Genomic DNA, 21,904 nt, shown 5'->3' on the forward strand with positions numbered 1-21,904 from the left:
TCCTCTCTCTTCCAGCCTTTTCAATAAGTCTTAAAATGCCCGTTGCTAAAGATGAGAGGGTTAATGAAAGAGAGCCAGATGGGGAAGGGGGTGTTGGTCAATGGTAGAGCACCTGCTTTGTGTGCAGAAGGTCTTGGGTTCAAATCTCCAGTTACAAGGACTGCTGGTAACAATTGACAATTGAGCAAATCCCGTCTGGAGACCCTGGAGAGCTATTGTTAGTTAAATGGTACTGAGCTCAATGGACCAATGGTCTGACTCTGCAAAAGGTAACTTCATTGGTTCTTATGTAAAGCTCCTATAATGCTGCCCTGCAGCTCACTCCAACTGTATGCACATTTCTGTCCCTGCTGCCAGTCCTGGACAGAAATTGATCTTTCCGATGGCAGCAGAGGACTGGAGAAAGTGAGGAGCAGCACAAGCAAATGGAACAGGGTATCAGTGGTGCCACCCTGAAAAGCTCTTGGCTCAGTGTGTTTGGAGAACTAGAAGTACCATTCTCAAGCCTGGTATTCACTTGCAGCAGAAGGAGGTGGTAGAGGAGACAGTACCACTTCAGACTGCATGTGGGGATACGATTTTCAATGCTTGAACATAAAAAGCTCCCTGCATGGGGAAGAAAAGAGCAGGATGAAATTTTAAGTTCTCTCTCTACTCTGCTAACTTTTTACTTGCTCAGAGTTCCCTTTCAAAAATGTTACCTGTACCTCCAGTCCAAAGTGATTTAGTCTTTTCTGCTCCCTTGCCATTTTACTGCCTCGTTCTTCATGCGACGATCCAGCATAAGACCTCTGTGTCTCTTTGTGTCTTAAGGTGCTAGACAAACTCCCCAAAAATCTGACATAAGATTCTTTTAAATTTCTCCAGGGCCAGCTTAAATCTGCAGATGTAGCTTCCTTTCTCCATCTCTTCCCTCTTCCTACTGTGGCTTCAGAAACCTGGGGAAGCCTTGCCTTGTGAGCCATCCACAAGGCTTCATTTAAGCCAAGTCTCTTCCTTGCTACTTCTTGAAGTAGCAGTAATAAGCAGTTTTGTTGTGCCTATGCAGAATTCCTTTTCCTTGCCACCAAGTATCTCAGGCCAACCTGTTTACTTTTGTCTGGGATCCAGCATAAGAATCCTCATGGTGGAACTCCTAGAATGAAGCTAAACTTGGGCATTGACCTTTTTCTTTAGAAATTAATCATTGGTTGCTGTTAAGCTAAGTTTCACAGGAAGATCCTCTAGAGAAGAATGGCATAAAACTAAAGGTTGCAACCCTTTCAGATACCTGTGTTACAAATTTTTCAAAAAATATAATTTCAGTTGCCCGCTTCTCAGTTTGTCAAACAGCAGACTTTGCTTACAAGACACTGTGGGCTGCCATGGAGGGCAGTTGGGGGGAGAAAAGCTGTTTGAACATCCTTATTTTGTTGCTTTATTGTACTTTGTTCAACTTCCTTTGACAGATCTGCCAACGTTAATTACTCTGAGATCCAGAAAGGAAGATGACACTGCACAGAGAGGGAGACTGTTTTTGCTGTGATGACTATTCCTTTCTATTTATAGTCCAGGCAAGGCTGGGTTGTTCTCCCAATAAACAGATGTGCTTGTTGGTGAGACCTTGTCATAACAGTACCTTTTAAAAATTGCAATTGGGAACAGTTAACGATTTGGGGTGGATGAATTAGGCCGCTGTGGGGAAAACCTGGGCTCCCTTCTCACTTAGAAGAATGTCGAAAGAAACTTTTGTATTCACCTCTTCCACTCTACGGTCCTTGCGTCTGCAACAAGAAATGCTGGACTGGGAAGACCGGAGAAGGGCTGCCTCTCGCCAGTATGCCAGTCGGAGGTACCAGCCAACTCCCAGGAGCCGCCTTTCTCTTTCCAAGCCCACCCGGCGCCCTCAGTACTGCCGGGATCCTGCTGTTCACAATGCCCTGTACACAGGAGACATGCCAAGAGTCCAAAGCATCTTTAACGACGAAACGATGGCCAACTTGATTGTGGAGACCCTTAGTGAGGAGCTGGTGTGGTCGGCTGAGCTGGGTAAGTCTGTAGTGGAAAGAAGACAGTATGTCTTCTTTCCACTGTGCTTTTAGATTTACTGCCTTTAGATTTTGGCTTGTGGTGTGTGTGTATATGTGAGAGAGATTTTTCAAGGGTTTGGTTTATGGAAGGAAGGCTTTGGGCATAGGAACTTTAGTCCTACATGGAAAGAATCTGCTGTGCTTGGATTTTTTTTAGCTGAGAAGGAAACGACAACTAAGAAAGGAATATGATAGAGGCTTATAAAATTAAGGATCAGTTTAGACTCGCTGTATTGCAAACTTTTAAAAACTACCAATAAAATTAAAAAGTTAATTTTTAAAAGTTAAGAATAGGGCAAAGAATAAATGTGGCAGTCCATCACAGCTTGGAATAGGGCGTTAAATAGTATCATAGTACCCACTCCCTGGAACTCCTTTCCACTACAAATTCTATAGGCACCAACAGTTCTTGGTTTTCAGCACCTACTAAAAACATATCTTTTCTAACAGGAAGGTAATCTTGTCCTCTGTACATTACTTAGAAATGTATTTAATATAAGCAAGAAATATAGTTAGATAGGTAGAAATTATTTCTCTCAAAACACAAAAATATGAACACCATGTAAAACTTCTGAAATCAGAATCTTCCTATGTAAAGTGAAATCCTTCATAAACAGGGCGCCTTCAGTCACTTTGCTCTCATTGCAACTTAGATCTTTTGAGACTGAATTGGGAACAACTTAGTCTGAATATGTTTGCTGTGTGCCGCTGCTGAAAGCTATGTGCCTTTATAGCAGTAGTCTTCAACCGCTTCAGACCTGAGGCCCATGTTTATCTCCAACCTGCAACACCTGATCCAACTGCAACATATATATCCCTCTCTTTGTCATTCTCTAACCAGTATATCTGCAGTGCAGATATGTCCCAACAGTAGTTTCTTCTTAGCAGATCCTAGTAATGGTTCTGGAGTGGGGTGCTGGAATGGCCCCAGGGATCTCTAGCCATCCTTAGCACTGTTGCCTGCCACCAAACTACACTACCCAGGACTTGGGTTGAGAGGAGCAACAACAGTTGAACCCCTGTGCGCACCTCTCCCCCCGCGCACCCCCCCTTGCTTTCTCTGTATAAGCAAGTGTTGTGGCGCCCTTGGTCCCTCCCACTAGTTGAAGACCAGGGCCTGAGACCAGTTGTGCTGCACTCTGCGACCTTCTCTTCTCTCCTCCTCCTACTTCTCCCCCTTTCTCTCACTTTTTCTGCTTTAATGTCACAATTCAATTTTAGAACTGTTCAGTAAAATATAATTCAAAAACCCTCAAACTTGGGAGTTATCAATTTAATTGTACATAGATCCAAGGCAAACTGAAATATTGTTTCATGCAACAATCTGTTGTCAATTAGAGGTGCTGAACATCAGCATATGAATGGGGATAGCCTTCCCCAACCTGGCGCCCTCCAGATGTTTCAGACTACAACCCCCTTCATCCCTGGCCATTGGCTATGTTAGCTGGAGATGATGGGATCTGTAGCCCCAAACATCTGGAAGGCACCAGGAAGAGAGCTTTCAGTGCCTATAAGCCATGAAAACTAAAAATGGAACTTCCATGTTCAAAGGTAAGATACCTCTTATTACTGGATTGATGGGGGGTGGGCTGTATAGGAGAGTCTTAGCTTCTGCCATGCCCTACTTGTGAGCTTCCCACAACATCTGGCTGGCCATTTTGGGAGATTTGTGCTATAATTTTATTTATTCATTTATTTTTTTTAAGCTGCTTATATGCCACTTGATATCGTAAGATCTCAAGTTTACATAAAATACAATATAAAAACCCATGTAAAAACAATAATAAATACATTAAGAACCTTACAGAAACAGTAAAACAGAGCAATGAGATTGTAAGTCAGGGAAAGCCTGAGTAAACAGGTGCATCTTCAAGAGCTTGCCAAAGTTTCTGACTCTCAGACCACATGTGGGAGAGTGTTCCAGAGGGTGGGGACCACTACTGAGAAGGCCTGCTTACGTGCTGTTAAATGATGACATGCTGTTGGTGTGGGAAGACCAATAGACCTCCTTGGAGGATCTCAAGGGTCAATCTGGTATATATAGAGGAAGATGATTGGCTAGGTATCCTGGCCCTGAATTGTTTAGGACTTTCAATCTCAGCAACGTGGCTTGGTAGCTAATAGGCAGCCAGTGTAGATCTTTTAATACAGGTGTAAAGCATGTGTAGCTAGGTGTTCTGTTGAGTGTCCTAGCTGCTGCATTCTGCACTAGCTGCAGCTTCCAAAACAGGTGCAAGGGCAGCCCTACATAGACTATATCATTTCAATAGGCTAATTGTGAGGTTACCAGTGCATGGGGGTACATGGAAGGAGCCTCCTTGAAGATTGTTGTACAATCGGGCGTACCCTGGTTGCGGTGCATTGCGCTGGCTAATCCTTCTACCACCTGATCGAACCGCAGCTCGGCGGTGCCTACATTTTGGCGGAGCGGAGTTTGGTCTGGACACGACACGACGATGACCAGTGCATGGATCACCATGATTAGGCTATCCCTAATTAGGAATGGGCACACCAAATGAAGTTGGTAATTGGTGCTCTGGGCCACTGAGGTCATTTGGACCTCCAGTGACAAGGATGGATCCAGGAGCAGCAGCACTTTATTAGACCTTATCTAAATCATAGCTGCATCCAGTTCAGAATGTGCAATTCTCCCAATTCAGATGTCACAGGGTAGAGCTGGGTGTCATCAGCATACTGGTGACACCTTGCCCCCTATCTCAGAATGACCACTCCCAATAGCTTCATATAGATACTCGATAACTTGGGGACAAAATCATGCCCAGTTCAACTGCCAGGGGGCTGAAGCACAGTCACCCAATGTTGTTCTCTGGACCAGCCCTGCAAGTAAGAGCTGAACACTGTAAAATAGTGCCTCCAGCTCCCAACTTATGGAGGAAGTCCAGGAAGATGCCATGGTCAACGGTATCAAAAGCTGCCAAGAGACTGAAAACAAGTACCAGGGTCACAGTCCCCCTTTCCCAAAGAAGGTCATCCATCAGAGTGGCCAAGGCTGATTCCATCCAAAAACTAGGCCTGAACCAGACTGCAATGGATCCAGATAATCAGTTTCATTCCAGAGCACTTGCAGCTGAGACACCACCACTCTGTTGAGCACCTTACCTAGGAGGGGTTATTTGTGACCAGATGATAATTGGACATGGATCTCTGGGTCCAGGGAGGGTTTTTTAAGGAGTGGTAGCACCACCGTCTCCTTCAAGGCACCACTCCCCTGCACCATCCCGTCAGACCCCCGTGGCTAGCTCAAGGGAGCCATGACAGGCAAGAGTCAAGAGAGCATGTGGTGGGTTCTACAGAGGCAAGCGTCTTGTCCACCTCCTCAGGCTGCAAAAACAGAACCTGATCCCACAAAACCGTGTAAGATGAGAAGGGCCTTTTGTCTCATCCAGCAAATATGCTGAAAACATGGACCATCTGCCTTTGAAAATGTGCCGTTATAAACATCCCACTCCCCACATTGCTTTAGAAGCTTCAGTGGATTGGTTTACCTGCTCAAGGTCTGACTAGTTTGCCAAGCTTAGGGGGAAAAGGGGGATTTTTTTTCTTACGTCAAATTGACAGGTCACCTGCTTGATACATCTTAGCTTACTGCAGACATGATGCTTTCGCAAATAAATCTTTAGCTTTGATAATATAAGGACTGTTACTTCTATTGTTTTGTTTTCTGCCTTGCAAGGGACTGGTATTTGCTTTCAAAGGGAACTTTCTGCCCTTGCACAGTGGCTTTCAAACTTGTACCTTCAAGGAACCCTTTCCACATTGACTGACAAGTCAACGAACTTCAGCATGTTGTAGATGATGCTGGGACATGTTCTAAGGATGCACATTCAGTTCATGAGGGACACTGGTTAGTCCTATGGGGGCTCACCTGTCTGGAACAGGCAGACCCAGTGCTTTCTTGCAGTTGCACATTGCAGAGAAAGATCAGTGAAGGGAAACATATTATCTTTCAGGGAAGTCTGCCATTAGCAGTCTTCTCATAGAGAACACCAGGGGACCCCAGCACGGTTTTAAAACCACTGCCTTAGCACATAGCCTGGCCTCAATGCAGCCTCCCTGCCCTGTTGCCCTCCAGACAGGCTGGCCTGCCACTCCCTTCGTTGCCAGCCAGCACTGCCACTGGCTGCCTTGATCTAACGGGGCCTGCTAGTGCTTTTTCCTCTTCTGTTTGAATATTGGAGAAAAACTTCCCATAAAGGGAGGTAGGTTTATTTATTTATTTGCATTTATAGCCTGCCTTTTCTCCATGAAGCTCAAGATGTCATATATGGTTCTCCCTCTCCAATTTGATCTTCGCAACAACCCTGTGAGTTATGCGAGGCTGAAAGATAGTGACTGGCCCATGGTCACCTACTGTGGTTCATGGCTGAGTGGGGATTTGAACCTGCTTGTCCTGTCATAGTCCAACACTCTTAACAACTATACCACAAGTTGGGTGTGATGTCCCAGCCATGCTCGCATCCATTACTTTTCCTGTTTAAATTTTCTTAAAACATCCAGCCTTATGAAGTGTGCTTAGTGCAGCATGCAAGTTTTTGCATTAGCATGTTCTAATAAGCACTCATTTTCACTTACTGTTTTTGGTTCTGTTTTTATTTTTCATTTACTCTATATTGGGTTCTATATGGCAAGCCATATCAGGTTGTGCTCTGTATTTATCTCCATCCCACCCTGGTGATCAAGCTTAAGTCTGAAAGGATGTAACATTTTAAGCAATCCAGTTATAAGAAAAATGCTCTCTCACAAACTCCTCATAAGATCAGTCTGGATCATACCACAGGCCCATCCAGTCCAGCTGGGCTGAGCACCTTGATGGGTAAAAGTTTCTGGGAAGCTCACAAGTGGAGCATGACTGAGAAAGCTTTGCTGTTTGTCCCCAACAAATGTGTGTTTCTAAGTATCTATACACGTATCTTCTTTTAAGATATTTTAACTGGCTGCTAATTGGTTTTATTTGCATTAATTTCTGTAAGCTGCTGAACCCACTGTGAGGGCTGGGTGTTGTGGGGTAAAAATAAATACTGCTGAATGTGGAAGTCCCATTTTGCTATCATGGCTGATAGTTCTGTTCTCCCTAAATTTGTCTTCCACTGATTGTAAGCTCCTTTGGGCAGGGACCTATCTCTTTGCCCATGTTACTCACTGAAGCACTATGTATATTAGCGTTGTGTATAAATAACTACTTTCTGTAACGTAATCTAAGCTGATTGCCTATCACCAGACAGCGGTACTGAATTCCATGAGTTTATCATGCATTGTGGAAAGAAACCAACTTCACTGGTGACCAGGTGCTCCCGTATTATATGAGAGTACAAATTGCAGTGCCCAGATGTATAATTCTCTTGCCCAGTCAACTCTTCTCCCTCCTTATTGGTTCTCAGGGCTGTGGGTGTTGACCCCCCAGAAGAAGCATACCTCTCCGTTGCGCATCACGGTTGCCAGGGGCTACCGGGACTGTGTGAAGCATCTACTCCTGCAAGGGGCAGAGGTTGACGCTGTTGTTGGTGGGAAAGCTGCCCTTCATGATAGCTGCGCCAACCACCGTGCAGAGTGCACCCGTCTGCTCCTCAGTTACAGTGCAAACCCTAACATTCTTTCAGACGAGGGGCTGGCCCCACTGCACTTATGCACTACCCAGGAGACTTTGCCGTACGTCTGGGAAGCTGGAAGGGAAGGAGGAATGTGTTGGGGCTTGAAGGGAAGGTTAAATCTGTAACATGACAACTGTACAGAGAAATAGCAATAAAGGCTCATTATCAGTGGATTCAGGGCCTCTCTAATTCAGTTGTAAGTGTTCCTCTCTCCAGTGTTAAAAACTTTTGGAGCAAGACATGGCTGGTCCCCCTTATTCCTTCATTTCCGGATGCAGTCTTCTGCTTTAATTTGAAATGAAGTGCCTCGCAAAAGACCAATCCTGAACGAAGCATGCAATTCACTGTTTTGTTAGCATAAATGTCTTTAGTTTACTTGCTTGATTCTGAACAGAACTACCACAGGGCGTAGACTTGTTTGCATGGATTGCTATGACAGCAGGAGGTACTGGGAAACCATGGTCAATAGGCGACCTTGTAGGGGAAAGTTACTGGAGACAGCAGGGAGAGGGGATACGTAGTTAAGGAGCACAGGTGTGCCATTTGAGTAACACTGGAACTTTTTGCCAACAATGGCCGCATGTTCCCAGATCTATTTCTGCAACCATGAGGGCTAGAAACTTGGTTACAATTAAATGGAGGCTACGATTAGGTATCAGTGGTTGGATTGTATGACAGGTGCCAAATTCCTCAGCACAACTCACTGTGCCTTCCAGATGTGCCCAGCTGCTACTGGAGTATGGGGCTCTCATCAACCAGAACACAAGAGACCGTCGTGCTTCCCCGCTGCACGTGGCCGCTAAGCATGGCCTAGATGACCATGTGAAGCTCTACCTTTGCTATGGAGCCAACATTGCCCACAGAAACCGTGAGGGGGAGACAGCTCTCAACACGGCCTGTGCCAGCACAGACAGGCCTGAGGAGGCTGGTCGCTACTACCGGGTAGTGAAGCGGCTACTGGAGGGCGGGGCCGAAGTCCAGGTAGCCGGCCGAAAGAACCACACGCCCCTGCACAATGCCTGCAGCAACTGCCACCTCCGCATTGTGGAGCTACTGCTGCAACATGGGGCCAAGGTCAATGTGAGTAACTGCGCTGGCTACACCCCTGTGGACTGTGCCCTGCAAGCCGTGGAAGACTACCTGGAGGGGGAGCCTGAGAAGGTCATCGCCACTCTGCTCAACCATGGCGCTGCTTCTCTCAACCCCAAGGTAAGGAAGGGTGGAGCCTTTTTCGTGCTCCCCTGCCCACACAGGCCGGCTTCTCTTAAAGCCGCCAGCTGGCCTTGGTTGGATGATCATGTCTATATATACCCCGATAGGAAGAGGGGGAGAGAATTTTGCAGCGAACGTTGCTGAGCATGTGCAGTGTTAGAGGTGAGAATTTGGTGTTGGGAAGGATAGATACATGCATGCTTAGTATGTTTAAATGAACAGCAAAACCAGCAAAATCATCCCAAAAGTTGGGATGGAATAGGCGCCCCAGGGAGCAGGAGAGGGAGAAAGAGCTGTGCAGGACCCTAAAGACTCGCCTCCTGGCTATTTTAAAGTTGCACTTGACAACTAGTGCTTCCAAGAATCCACCAGGCACTGCCCGCACGTTTCTAAGCTGTTTCTCACAGTCACAAGGGCTAAATATTTCTTTTAAAAATGTGTACCAGATACCCAGGGTTGTTCTGCTTCATGCTTAGTTCTAATCCTGGACCATGGTAACACTGCCTTGACATGCCTGGAAATCCTCTCTCACACCTATGTGCATGCATAGGATTTAACACTTTCAAGCCTATAGTTGCTGCCTTAAGGGCTAGAAACATTTCTCCTTAGATGAAAGCAGCATCCCAGCATTGTTGGTCTCCTTCCTTGAAAACTCTCATTTCCAAAACCATTGTTTTCTTTTTTTTCTATCAGATTATACTTATTTCTAGGCGCTGTGAAAATATGGGGTTTCTTACAGAAGACATTCAAGGGAGGCAGCATGGGATTATGTAACTCCTTGTTCCTTCCAAAATGTTCACACCTGCAGTTTATCTCTATGTGCTCTCTCTTGCTCCCCCTTCCTTTTGCCCTTAGATGCTAAAGTTTTGTGCCTTGTCCCCTCGGGCTATGGAAGTTATTCTGAATTCCTATGACCGAATCCTGTCCTGTGATTCCTGGGTGGGATCTGTGTCCCCTGAAGTGTGGCAAGTAAGTTCCTCCAATTCAATTCCTCCCACCCACCACACACACTCCCCTACCATCATGGGCTTGCTATTTGCTCCTGCTAGGTGGGAGCTGGACTTGTACAACAATGTAGGGAGCAAGCTGGGGAGAAGGCTATGCTAGAATCCTTCTCCCAGAGAGCTAGTTTTCTGTATGCAGAGACTTTTTTTTTGAGGGGTAAACTATCATGTAATGCACACACCTGCAGTCTGAAGTGATACAGCTCATCAGTTGTTTGCAAGAACTAGACCTTGTTCTTTCACCTCTCTCTTTACCTTCTGCTACAGCGCTGGCTATGTTGTGGCTGCCTTCTCTCAATTAACCAATGCTCTTCTGTTTTCCTTTGAATCCCCTTACCTAACCTCATCATGTCTGCATTTCCACCTGACTATCTCTGACTGCTCACCTATTGATCCCTGATCTCTTCCTGTAATCTTTGGCTTGACCACTAAACATACATAGATATCTTGGCTAGACTGCAGAACTTCGCTTTTCTGTATCAATAAAATGAACTAATAACATAAAATGAACTAATAACATAAAATGTGCAATATGAATCAAGCTGGTATGGCATGGTGGTTAGAGCTATGAGGTTAGCAGTCTACAGTTCAAATCTTAGATAGCAAAATAATTCATTGGGGTGGCCTGAGTCAAGTGCTGCTTCTAAGCAGAAGGGTGAAAAGCTCCAAGACCATCGTATCATTTGAAAGCATGTGACATGCCCTAATAGGCCTAGTTCTCATGATGGTGCTCATGATGGTGTGTTCATGGGGCAGTGGGGATGTTTCTTACACACTGAAAACTGGCATGTTGGGGAGAAGACTAGACTAGAATCCTTCTCCCTAGTGTGGGCAGATTTTGAAAATGCTTCTTTAGGATCTCTGTGACTGACACATATAGGGTTTCTGCACCTGAGTAGAGTTTCATTCAGAACACTCTAGAGCCGAGTGATTTTGGCAGAAGCCAGAATCCTTCCCTTTCCACTGTGTACACTCAAGGGTGTGGCCCTCACGTACCTGTTTGGTTCCTTTTCATCCATCACAGCAGCATTAGGAACATTATTTGGATGACCTCAGGTCTTTGGGGTTTGCTGAACATTGTTTCTCTCTTTGAGCATTTCTACACCAGCCTAAAATCCTGCAACTTTACTGGGACTTTCTGCTTGTTTTGGATGCAAGATCACAACAGGCTCCCTTTACACATGCTTCCCTCCCCACCTTATCTGCATGTTGTATATGTTTCATTATACATCCACTAGATGGCGGTGTGGTCTAGCCCCTGTTATTGCTAGATTTTCTCTTTTCATGAGGGAACTCAACGCGCTGTCATTTGACAGCTCATTATCTCATCTTTTAAAAAATGGGATAAAGGTCATTTAGCAGAGAAGATGCCCTGCAGGTTGACGACGTCATCTAAAGGACCCGCAAACTTCCACAAGTAACCAATCTATGTACTTTGCAGCCAAAGATGGAGAAGCTCTATACAGTCAGTAAAAACAAGACCTGGAGCTGACTGTGGCTCAGATCATGAGCTTCTTCTTGCAAAATTTCGGCTTAAATTGAAGAACGTAGGGAAAACCACTAAACCATTCAGGTATGACCTCAATCATATCCCTTATGAATATACAGTGGAGGTGAGGAATAGATTTCAGGGATTAGACCTGATAGACAGAGTGCCTGAGGAACTATGGACGGAGGTCCGTAACACTGTTCAGGAGGCAGCAACGAAATCCATCCCAATGAAAAAGAAATTCAAGAAAGCCAAGTGGCTGTCTGATGAGGCTTTACAAGTAGCTGAGGAAAGAAGGGAAGCAAAAAGCAAGGGAGAAAGGGGAAGATATATCCAACTGAATGCAGAGCTCCAGAGAATAGCAAGGAGAGACACGAAGGCCTTCTTAAATGAACAATGCAAAGAAATCGAGGAAAACAATAGAATGGGAAAGACTAGAGATCTCTTCAAGAAAATCGGAGATCTCAAGGGAACATTTTGTGCAAAGGCGGGCATGATAAAAGACAAAGAAGGCAGGGACCTAACAGAAGCAGATGAGATTAAGAAGAGGTGGCAAGAATACACAGAAGAACTATACAGGAAAGATCTTAATGTCCCTGATAGCCATGACAGTGCGGTCACTGACCTTGAGCTGGACATCCTAGAGAGTGAAATCAAGTGGGCCTTAGGAAGCATTAGTAACAACAAAGCTAGTGGAGATGACAGTATTCCAGCTGAGCTATTTAAGATCCTAAAAGATGATGCTGTTAAAGTGCTGCACTCAATATGCCAACAAATTTGGAACACTCCGCAATGGCCACAAGACTGGAAAAGGTCAGTTTACATTCCAATTCCAAAGAAGGGCAACACCAAAGAGTGTCCAGACTACCGTACAATTGCGCTCATTTCACATGCCAGCAAGGTTATGCTCAAAATCCTACAAACTAGGCTTCAGCAGTATGCGAACCGAGAACTACCGGAAGTACAAGCTGGGTTTCGAAGAGGCAGAGGAACTAGTGATCAAATCACCAACATTCGCTGGATCATGGAGAAAGCAAGAGAATTCCAGAAAAAGTCTATTTCTGCTTCATTGACTACGCTAAAGCCTTTGATTGTGTGGATCACAACAAACTGGCAAATTCTTAAAGAAGCAACAGTAAGAACCGGACATGGAACAACCGATTGGTTCAAAATTGGGAAAGGAGTACGACAAGGCTGTATATTGTCACCCTGCATATTTAATTTATATGCAGAATACATCATGAGAAACGCCAGGTTGGATGAATCACAGGTCTGAATTAAGATTGCCGGGAGAATTATCAACAACCTCAGAGATGCAGACGATACCACCCTAATGGCAGAAAGCGAAGAGGATCTAAAGAGCCTCTTGTTGAGGGTGAAAGAGGAGAGTGCAAAAGCTGGTTTGAAACTCAACATTAAAAAAAAAAAAGATCATAGCATCTGGCCCCATCACTTCCTGGCATATGGAAGGGGAAGAAATGGAAGCAGTGACAGATTTTATTTTCTTGGGCTCCAAGATCACCGCAGACGGTGACTGTAGCCATGAAATTAAAAGACGCTTGCTCCTTGGGAGGAAAGCTATGGCAAACCCAGACAGCATAGTAAGAAGCAGGGACATCACCTTGCCGACAAAGGTTCGTACAATCAAAGCTATGATTTTCCCAGTAGCAACATATGGCTGTGAGAGCTGGGACTCTAAGGAAGGCTGAGTGCCGAAGAATCGATGCTTTCGAACTGTGGTGCTGGAGAAGACTCTTATGAGTCCCCTGGACTGCAAGAAGGTCAAATCAGTCAATCCTAAAGGAAATCAACCCTGAGCGCTCATTGGAAGGACAGATACTGAAGCTGAAGCTCAAATATTTTGGCCACCTAATGCGAAGAGAAAACTCCCTGGAAAAGACCCTGATGCTGGGAAAGATTGAAAGCAAAAGGAGAAGGCAGAGGATGAGATGGCTAGAGAGCATCACGGATGCAATGAATATGGACTTGAGCACACTCCGGGAGAGAGCGCAGGACAGGAAGGCCTGGCGTGCTATGGTCCATGGGGTCACGAAGAGTCAGACACGACTGAACGACTGAACAACAACAACAACAACAACATGCCCTGCAGGTTGACGACGTCATCTAAAGGACCTGCAAACTTCCACAAGTAACCGATCTCAATAGCAGGATAAAAACCCTGCTTGGAGAAGCCCTTTGTGTTACATCTTACTTTCTGTTTTTCTCAACAGGTTTTCATTGTGGTGTGAGTGGGGAGTTTATAGCCTCCACGGCACCTTTCAAGAAGTGTACTGTTGTGGAGGGAGGATTTCCCCCACAGGCTATCACTCGCAGTGTTTGCTTTGTCTAGGGAAGGCCATTTGGTCGACTTTTGCTTTCATTATCAAACCTTTACAAAGCAGTCTTTAAAAACAGATTGTCTCCTCTAAGGGCCCCCCTGTAGGAGTAAGCCACAATGGCTGCTGCTTCTGCAACCCAGACTGGATATTTTCACACTGCTTCTCCCTTGATCTTTTTGAAGCCAATGGCTTCAATGGCTTTATTAACATCATGTTAATGGCTGAATCTGACTTGGAAGTCTGCCTTTCAGGTGGTCCATTTGCTCAAATCTGGGACTTTAGTGTCAGAGTTAGAGACATAAAATTTCCAGAAATGTTGAGGCCATGGGGGGAAAAAGGCTTTTTTGTGGGTTTTTGGAAAAGAATGGAAATTTCAGGGGAAATTGAAAAATAAGCAATACTTATTTTTTAAGCACTTTTTATAGAACTAAAGTCACTTTGTTGCTTTATGACAGCCTTCCCCAACCTGGTGCCCTCCAGATATTTTGGACTTCAGCTCCCATCAGCCTCAGGCAACATGGCCAATCATCTGGAATGCTGGGCACTGTAGTCCAAAACATCCTGAAGGCATCAGGTTGTGGAGGGCCGCTTTAGAAACACAGAACAGCCTTTCTGTCCCCAAGCTTATTTTATGTATAACTTAGTTAACTCATAAAATTATCATTGTATTTTAAAACTTTTAAAAATAAACTCAGTAAATTTGTAATGTCTGAATAGATTAGAACTACACTCTACTGCTACAGCCCCAGAAACACTGGACTCTGTAGAACAAAACCCAAACTGTCAAAAATGCACATATACTGTCAAGAACGCACAATGGTGACTCTACTCACATGCTGGGAAACTGAGCATAAATGTCTATCAGTAAAATATACTTCTGATCAATAATTTTAATAAGAAATGGAAGAAATAACTATGCTGGGAGTCTTACAGAGAGCATTAAAAAAAACATTTTCCCCACAGCTTCATTATTTCCAGAGATTTTGCATCCCTAGTCTTTCTAGAAAAGTGTTATTATATAGTTTTTAGAAATAATTGTGGGGGAGTAAAGGCTGGGTAACAATATAAAAATACCTTTCTTAAATTCTAAAAGAAAATATTTCATAATCCAAAGCTGTTCAATATTTCAGGAAAAAAACAAAAATGGTCTGGGGCGGGGGGGAATAGAAAAAAACTTTTTTTCACAATCTTTTCCAGTTTTTTTTTCCAGGCCTTCACATCTCTATTCAGGGTACCAAAACATGGGGTGGCCTGGCCTGATGAACTCTCAGCTCCAGGATGGTCTTTGGCTTTGGATAAGCCTAGGAAAGTGGCATATCTACTTCTTCCTCAGATGTTGTAACCAACTTTGTTTTCACCAATCAATTCCATCTCTATGCCAAACAACTGCTTAGGATGGCCACATCCTTGGATTTGGACACTAAGCCCCTGCTAGCCCCAGTCACTGACCTGAGCTTCCAGCAAGTTCAATCAAGTCTAGTCACTCCTGTAACAATCCTGATGTGACCAGCACTTCTCCACATTGTTAAACGATAGTGGAATAAATCCTCAACTATGCCCCCTAAGTCCCACAAAATAGAGAACCTGTACAGGGCGTAGATGGGGTGGCTTTTTGTTTCACCACCCACTTCCAGATTTGATTATCTTGGAGGTCTCTCAAGGTAACACTAGGTAGATTGTGAAGATGGAAACCTCAATGCCATAGTGTGCAAGATCTATTCCGGTGCTGCCCTGGCCTTGTGTGTCTTCAATTATCAGGCCTGCATGGCTACTGATTAATAGTTCCTCTGGGAGAAAGCTGCCCTTTTATTTGACCAGAAAAGCCTTTGACCAGAGGACAAGTGGAATATGGCCCTGATTTTCCAATCGGAAGTGCGCTGTTTCAGTGGCCAACAGATTAATACAGTATGCTGTATGGCAGACTGTGGAACCAAAACTTTGGTGGATTCTGTGGCCCTGCATCGTCATGCGTAGACTCCACTCAAATTCAGTGGACTTGACTGAAGAGGCAAACTCCCAGATTGAAGATCTGCCCTCTAATTGAGACAGACTCTTCAGATCTACAATTGATGATGCTGTGGACCATGTTCAGAAATGAAATCTGCAGCCTGTAAGATGGCCATTGGCACACAGTCTTCTTCATCCTTCCAGCTGAGATCCACCTCTGCAAGTCATTATCTAGATCTCATCAGTAGTGAAAGTGGGTACCCCGCATCAAACTCTAAACCACGCCCCTTTTCAAAAGTTACAGCTGCCCTGCCCCCTTAGGGAGACCAGATGTCCCGCCCTAGCCGAAAGTCCCACTTTCGGAAGCCCTGCTGGTCATATGACCATAAGGGTCACCTGATGGGGTGATGTGACCCCTCTACAAACCTCGACTGATAGGATGAGGTTTTAGAGCCCCCAAACCCTCCCTGGATTGACCCAGAGGGGTTATGTGACCCCTCTAAGAACTCGCCCCATCACAACAAACCAATTGGAAGAGGTTTTAGCCCCCTGACATGTGCAGGGACCCTGGAACGGTATGCAGTCACATCCCCACCCCCCAACAGGCCAATAGGAACAATTTTAGGCCCAGAAACATCCTACCCCATTATCCAGTCAGAAGAGGTGCAGCCAGATTCGATCAATGTAGCCATTTAGCTTGTCCAGACATGTTTCCTGCATAGAGAACATGGAGACACCAAGCACCCTTGAATATTGAACCCCAGAAAGGCTGTAAGCCGAGTAATGCCTACATACTTTTAAAAAGAACTAGAAAGGGAGAGCCTGCTATAGCTCCTGCAAATGTAGGAAGAAAAGATGCAGCTGTGGCAGAGAACATACCTGTAGACAATTTTACAGAATTCCTGGAAAATTTGAGGAGGTTGTAAGCAGTCTGTTAAAACAATGTAGTCCATCCGCAATAAGCAGTTCACTAAAACTTTAAGAAAGAAAGGAACTTTACATCTATATAGATGTACTGCCACAAAAGTTATAATTGCAGTTTTCACAGAGCTACTAGGGGTCAAGCCTTATGGAGACAGAAAAAGAGGTTTCCCAGTCAAAAAAGCATTTTATATTAAGCTGTCTAACAGCAAACCTTGTTTTTGTTTGTTTTCTGCAGAGCACTTGTTTTTCATATTTAAAACCTACTATAAGCTTCACCCCTAGCCACACTTAAAACCTTGGTAGGCTTTTCCAAAAAAGTACGCTCATCCCTGTAAGGTAACTTTGAGATGTAGAAGACACAGATCAAGCAAGGGACCACACAGAACTGTCAGGATCCAACTACTACCCCCCCCCCCTTCGTTAGAGAGTTTTGCGTTAGTCTTGCTTAGCAGCACCCCACCCTTTCTTCCTTTCTCTTTCTGCAGAGCACTTTTTATATTTAAAACCTATTATAAGCTTACCTGCAATCTGGTCCTTCACCCTAGACACATTTAAAATGCTGCTAGGGTTTCCCAAAAACTATGCTCACCCCTGTATTGTTAATCCCCACACTGAGATGTAGAAGACAGACACAGATATCAGGAGTCCACAGAATATCAGGATCCAACCACTACGTTCCCCTTTGTTGTTAGAGAATTTTATGTTAGCCATGCACTCTAGACACATTTAAAATGCAGCTAGGACTCCCCCCAAAAAGTATGCTCACCCCTGTAAAATGACTTTGTATCATTAATTCCCATTTTGAGATGTAGAAGCCACCCCGCAGATCATCAGGGTTATATTATTTAAAGCGTAGCAGACTTTTATTTTCCCGTTGGGAAAAAGTAAGCATTGTATAAAAAGCAGAAAAACAAAAGTTGCAACATTTCAGATCTGAAGCAAAAGGATCCTTTTACAACAACTCTGCAAGGAAGACAAAATTAAGCATTTTGTACAAATCAGAAAATAAATGTTGCGAGGGTTACACCAGCCCCTCAAGGTAAACATGTTTTTAAACACAACTAAGATTTTGTAAAAATCCTTTATCTGTTTTTCTTTGTAAACCAGCTGTTAGCAGATTGGTTAAAGTATTGATCCAAACTCCTATTACTGGAGAGTGTGGGATTCCCTAATTCCTGAGAGACTTCTCAGGCTTAGCTATTGCCAAAGCAGCATTTCTAAACAGCAAAAGTACTAGTCCTCTTTGATGTGCAAACAGTCTAATGCCTCAAAGCAGTGCCTTTGACTCTGCAGTCATCTGTCTGCATATACTCCCTGCCAGGGACTGTATTACTTGGTAACAGACTCCTCTCTTTCATCACCATGTGAGAACATCACAATGGATACCTGGGTATTCAATATAGCATGTCAGGGTTATGCCATAGAATTCATGTCTCTTTCTCCAATTGGACATTTTCAGAATCCTTTGTTGCTAGAAGGTAAGTTATACTCATTAGATGTTTAATGCACTTTGGCATTTTATGTTAGTAGGACTGCTGGCTTTCACAGTTCGACAAAACTTTCATCTACTACATGGGCAACCAACCTCACCAGAGAGATTTATGAAGTGAGTGTTGGCTACCATACTCCTCTGTTAGCAGCTTCCCTGTCTCCCACTCTCCACAAGAGTGTGTAGCCATTTCACCTGAGCAGTGGTGTCCTCTCTTGCCTTCCTTCAGGGGATTTCTATCCCTAATCTCTGCTGGGCAGTGCTGTAGACCCAACACTCTAGGTTTATTTGGCACTACTGACTTGACACAAGAACAAGGGTAGACAAAGCTTTTGGTAGGGCTGTCTCTCCTCTCTCTTGGCATGACATCCATTCACCTCTGGGAAGTTAGCTTTGGTAATCAACCATATGTGTGAATCACAGACCACCAAGAACAGGTTGCTTACCTGTATCTGTGGTTCTTCAAGTGGTCATCTTCATACTCACACAACCTGCCCTCCTCCTTGCTTCTAGATGACCCACTGATCTTTGGTCCTACTGCTGTGGCGGACTAGAAGCTGAATGAGTACAGCGGGGCCACACCCTTATACGTGCACAGGGGGGAGCGGGAGGACTCCTGCCATAATCGCTCAGCTCTAGAATGTTCTGAATTATGCATTGCAGACACAGAACCTTCATATGTTTGATGAAGGAACATTCCATGATGAGAGCCATCACTAGCAATCTGAAGTGGTACAACTTCTGTGAGGACTAGGCCATAAATGAGGGGGTTTACTTTTACAAAGGATGCTTACGGACCTTGGAATTTAGAGAGGAAGATCTACATCACAGATGGGGAACCTCTGGGCCTTCAGATGTTGTTGGACTACAACTCCCATTATCTCTGACCTTTGACCATGCTGATTGGGGCTGACTGGATTTGGAGTCCAACAATATTTGGAGGGCTGGAGGTTCCCCACCCCTGGTCTAAAATGACCGTAAGTCTGTCTGATTACTTCTGCTGATAGATTCCTCACATCAGGTGGTGTGTGCATGCGTGCGTGCAAGCATATGCAAAGCTTACTTGGTTTTTCTTTCCATCTTGACAGGAGCACCAGGTGTTCTATGATTCAGCGCTTTGCCTGGTGAATCAGCCGCGCCCGCTGCAACATCTGGCCCGCTGTGCTGTCCGGAAGCAGTTAGGGATGCGATGCCATCAGGGCATTGCCCAATTGAAACTGCCATCTTCTCTACAAGACTACCTGTATCTCCCATTAGAAGGCTATCTGAAATGAGATGAGTGGGGTGGTGTGTGTGTGTGTGTGTGTAGGTCTAAAGAAAAGAGTAGTCAAAAATTCAGAATATATCTCCATTTCTATTGTCATTCCTCCATTAGAGGCCTCTCATGAAACATTATTGCAATTAAGATTGTGGTGAAGTCTGCTGAACTGCAGACTGGAAGGTCGGCAGGACAGCAGTTCGAAACCCGAGTGCTGCGTGACGGAGTGAGCTCCCGTCTTCAGTCCCAGCTTCTGCCAACTTAGCAGTTCGAAAGCAAGAAATTGCAAGGAGATAAATAGGTACCGCCTCAGCGGGAAAGGTAACTGCGTTCCGTGCACCTCGGTGTTCAGTCATGCCGGCCACATGACCACGGAAGCGTCTTCAGACAGTGCTGGCTCTTCAGCTTAGAAACGGGGATGAGCACCGCACCCTAGAGTTGGACACGACTGGTTGGGGACACCTTTACCTTTAAAGTACAAGAACATTTAGTTGGGGAATACTGTACTGATCTGCCATAACTTCTCTTACCTTGGTCAGGGTTTACCCTAGAATCTATGAGCCCCAGCATCTGGCACTTTGAATTAAAATTGAAATTGGCTTTAAACATCAGATTTATATTTAGGTTTTAACTTTTGATGGCCCCACAGTGTACCCGTAAGCGTCCTCACCATACAGTTTGATTATGGACCCTTCTTATGATGACATATGCTGCCAGCTGAACTAAATTACTATTAAACTAGAATTTCTTTAGTTGGTGACTTTTTTTGTTTTATTGTACTGCTAATCAAACTCCCTTACTGCAGTTCCACCCCATCCTCTGCCCACAATACTGTATCAAGTAGACATTATTAATAATAATGTACAGTGTTTTAACCTGCCTTTATAAAAATGTACAAAAGGCAGCTATCACTGAAAACTCAGATATATTTCAAAAAGTATCAAATCAGAACACAGTTCAAAAATAGAATAAAAATAGCAGCAGCAAAAACTTATTTCAAAAGACAGCACCCAAAACTGTCTGCTGGAAAAGGTACGTTTTAGCTGCCCACTTGGAAAGCAAGCAGGAATGGGTCTAGTTGCACATTCTTAGGCAAAATATTATATTGGTTCAGTGCTGTCACAGAAAATGGAGACTTTGCTTATGTGAATTCTCCTACTTGTGTTCCAGAGAGTGGTCCAGAACACTGGGATGCTCCTGCCTGCATCTGCTGGGAGGCAGGTTCTTTTGAAGAAAGCCTTGGCTCTGGGCTGCCCTTGGTGGCACAATTTTCTGCCTAGAGAAAGGACTGTCAGAATGAAATAGGATGGGCGGCTGCTCTCAGTCACCTGCCCTCTGGCTTGGGCTGAGAATTTCAGCGCGACCCAGAGAGCAGGCGGACTCTTCAGAGAGCCAGCCACGCTGAAACGTCTTCCTCAGAGGCAGGCACTTCAACTGGCTCTCTCAACAGCCATGTCTGCTGCTTCCTCCCAACATGGTTCTCCAGAGAGCTCACCTGCCCTGTGGCGTTGGGAAGGTGCGAGGCTTCCATACTGTTAGAGCAGTACAACAATGGAACCAATTACCTAGGGAGGTGGTGGGCTGGCTGACTGGGATGCTTTGGCTTGGATTCCTGCATTGAGCAGGGGGTTGGACTAGACGGTCTTGTAGGCCCCTTCCAACCCCACTATTCTATGATTCTGTGATATAAGTTGATGGCCAGCAGAGCAAACTCGGGTATTATTTTGTATGGAAAGTATGGTTATTAGTTCTTAAAACATTTTAAAATTTGACCTGCGGATACTATTAGAGAGCCAGCATGGTGTAGTGCCAAGAGGGTTAGACTGGGAGCCAGGAGGTCCCCACTCGGCCATGGAAGCTCACTGGGTGACTTTGGGCCAGTCACAGATCCTCAGCCCAACCTACCTCACAGGGTGGTTCTTGTGAGGATAAAATGGAGAGGAGGAGGATAATGTAAGCTGCCTTGGGTTCCTTGCAAGAGGAAAAAAGGCAGGATATAAATGCAATAAATAAATTACAGGCACTGCATTATCCCTCTGTGCCTGGGAAAGAGTGGCTTGAGGCAGCTCTGCCACGTAGTCCATTTGTATTCGTAATATTTCACCTGGCGAGATGGATTTCTAGGAAAAGACACCCACATACAGAACACGCCGCAGCTTGCAGCGCACGTAATTCCAGTCAGAACTGTTCTACAGGGACCCCCCTCCCCCCCAATCCCGGCTTGTATATAGACGCATGAAGCTTTGAGAAAACTCAGAACAGATTAGATGGCGCCGAAAGAAGAGCGGCCTCGAGAAAGCGCGCGCGTCTGCCTTCGGCGCTGCCCAGCCCCCTTGCGCGAAAGCCCGGCGTCCTCCGCGCGCTCCCGCGGCGCTGTTCCGGCCGAGGGAAAAGGCCGCCTCAGAGGGCCCGGCCGCCGGCCTGCGCGAGCCGGACATGGCCCAGGGCGGGGAGGAGGCGGCCGGCCCCTTTCCGCGGGAAGCGAAACGCGCCCCCCCCCCGCCCCCGGCGGAAAGTGCGCCTCCACCGTAAGGCCCGTAAGACACTCAGCCGCGCCAGCGGGG

The 21,904-nt window shown here is 45.2% G+C and overlaps 1 protein-coding gene across 1 annotated transcript; it reads left to right on the top strand.

Annotated features, from left to right (window-relative positions):
* The first annotated feature begins 53 nt into the window (after positions 1-53).
* Positions 54-21,850, top strand: ASB16 (ankyrin repeat and SOCS box containing 16). Its single transcript, XM_084804447.1, has 5 exons — positions 54-2,028; positions 7,469-7,736; positions 8,395-8,887; positions 9,746-9,859; positions 19,171-21,850. Exons 1-5 carry the CDS (start codon positions 1,713-1,715, stop codon positions 19,354-19,356), a joined length of 1,377 nt encoding a protein of 458 aa, XP_084660573.1. The 5' UTR covers positions 54-1,712; the 3' UTR covers positions 19,357-21,850.
* Positions 21,851-21,904: the final 54 nt, after the last annotated feature.

Source organism: Heloderma suspectum, chromosome 6 (genome assembly GCF_057233095.1).
Source record: "Heloderma suspectum isolate Gila_16-S chromosome 6, 16-S_ref, whole genome shotgun sequence".
Taxonomy (NCBI): domain Eukaryota; kingdom Metazoa; phylum Chordata; class Lepidosauria; order Squamata; family Helodermatidae; genus Heloderma; species Heloderma suspectum.

What these genes read in the sequence shown, in the direction of transcription:
- ASB16 (XM_084804447.1), top strand. Translation starts at nt 1,713, where the DNA reads ATGTCGAAAGAAACTTTTGTATTCACCTCTTCCACTCTACGGTCCTTG. An exon ending in ACTACCCAGGAGACTTTGCC is followed by an intron (nt 7,737 to 8,394) that starts GTACGTCTGGGA and finishes TGTGCCTTCCAG; the next exon opens with ATGTGCCCAGCTGCTACTGG. An exon ending in CTGCTTCTCTCAACCCCAAG is followed by an intron (nt 8,888 to 9,745) that starts GTAAGGAAGGGT and finishes TTTTGCCCTTAG; the next exon opens with ATGCTAAAGTTTTGTGCCTT.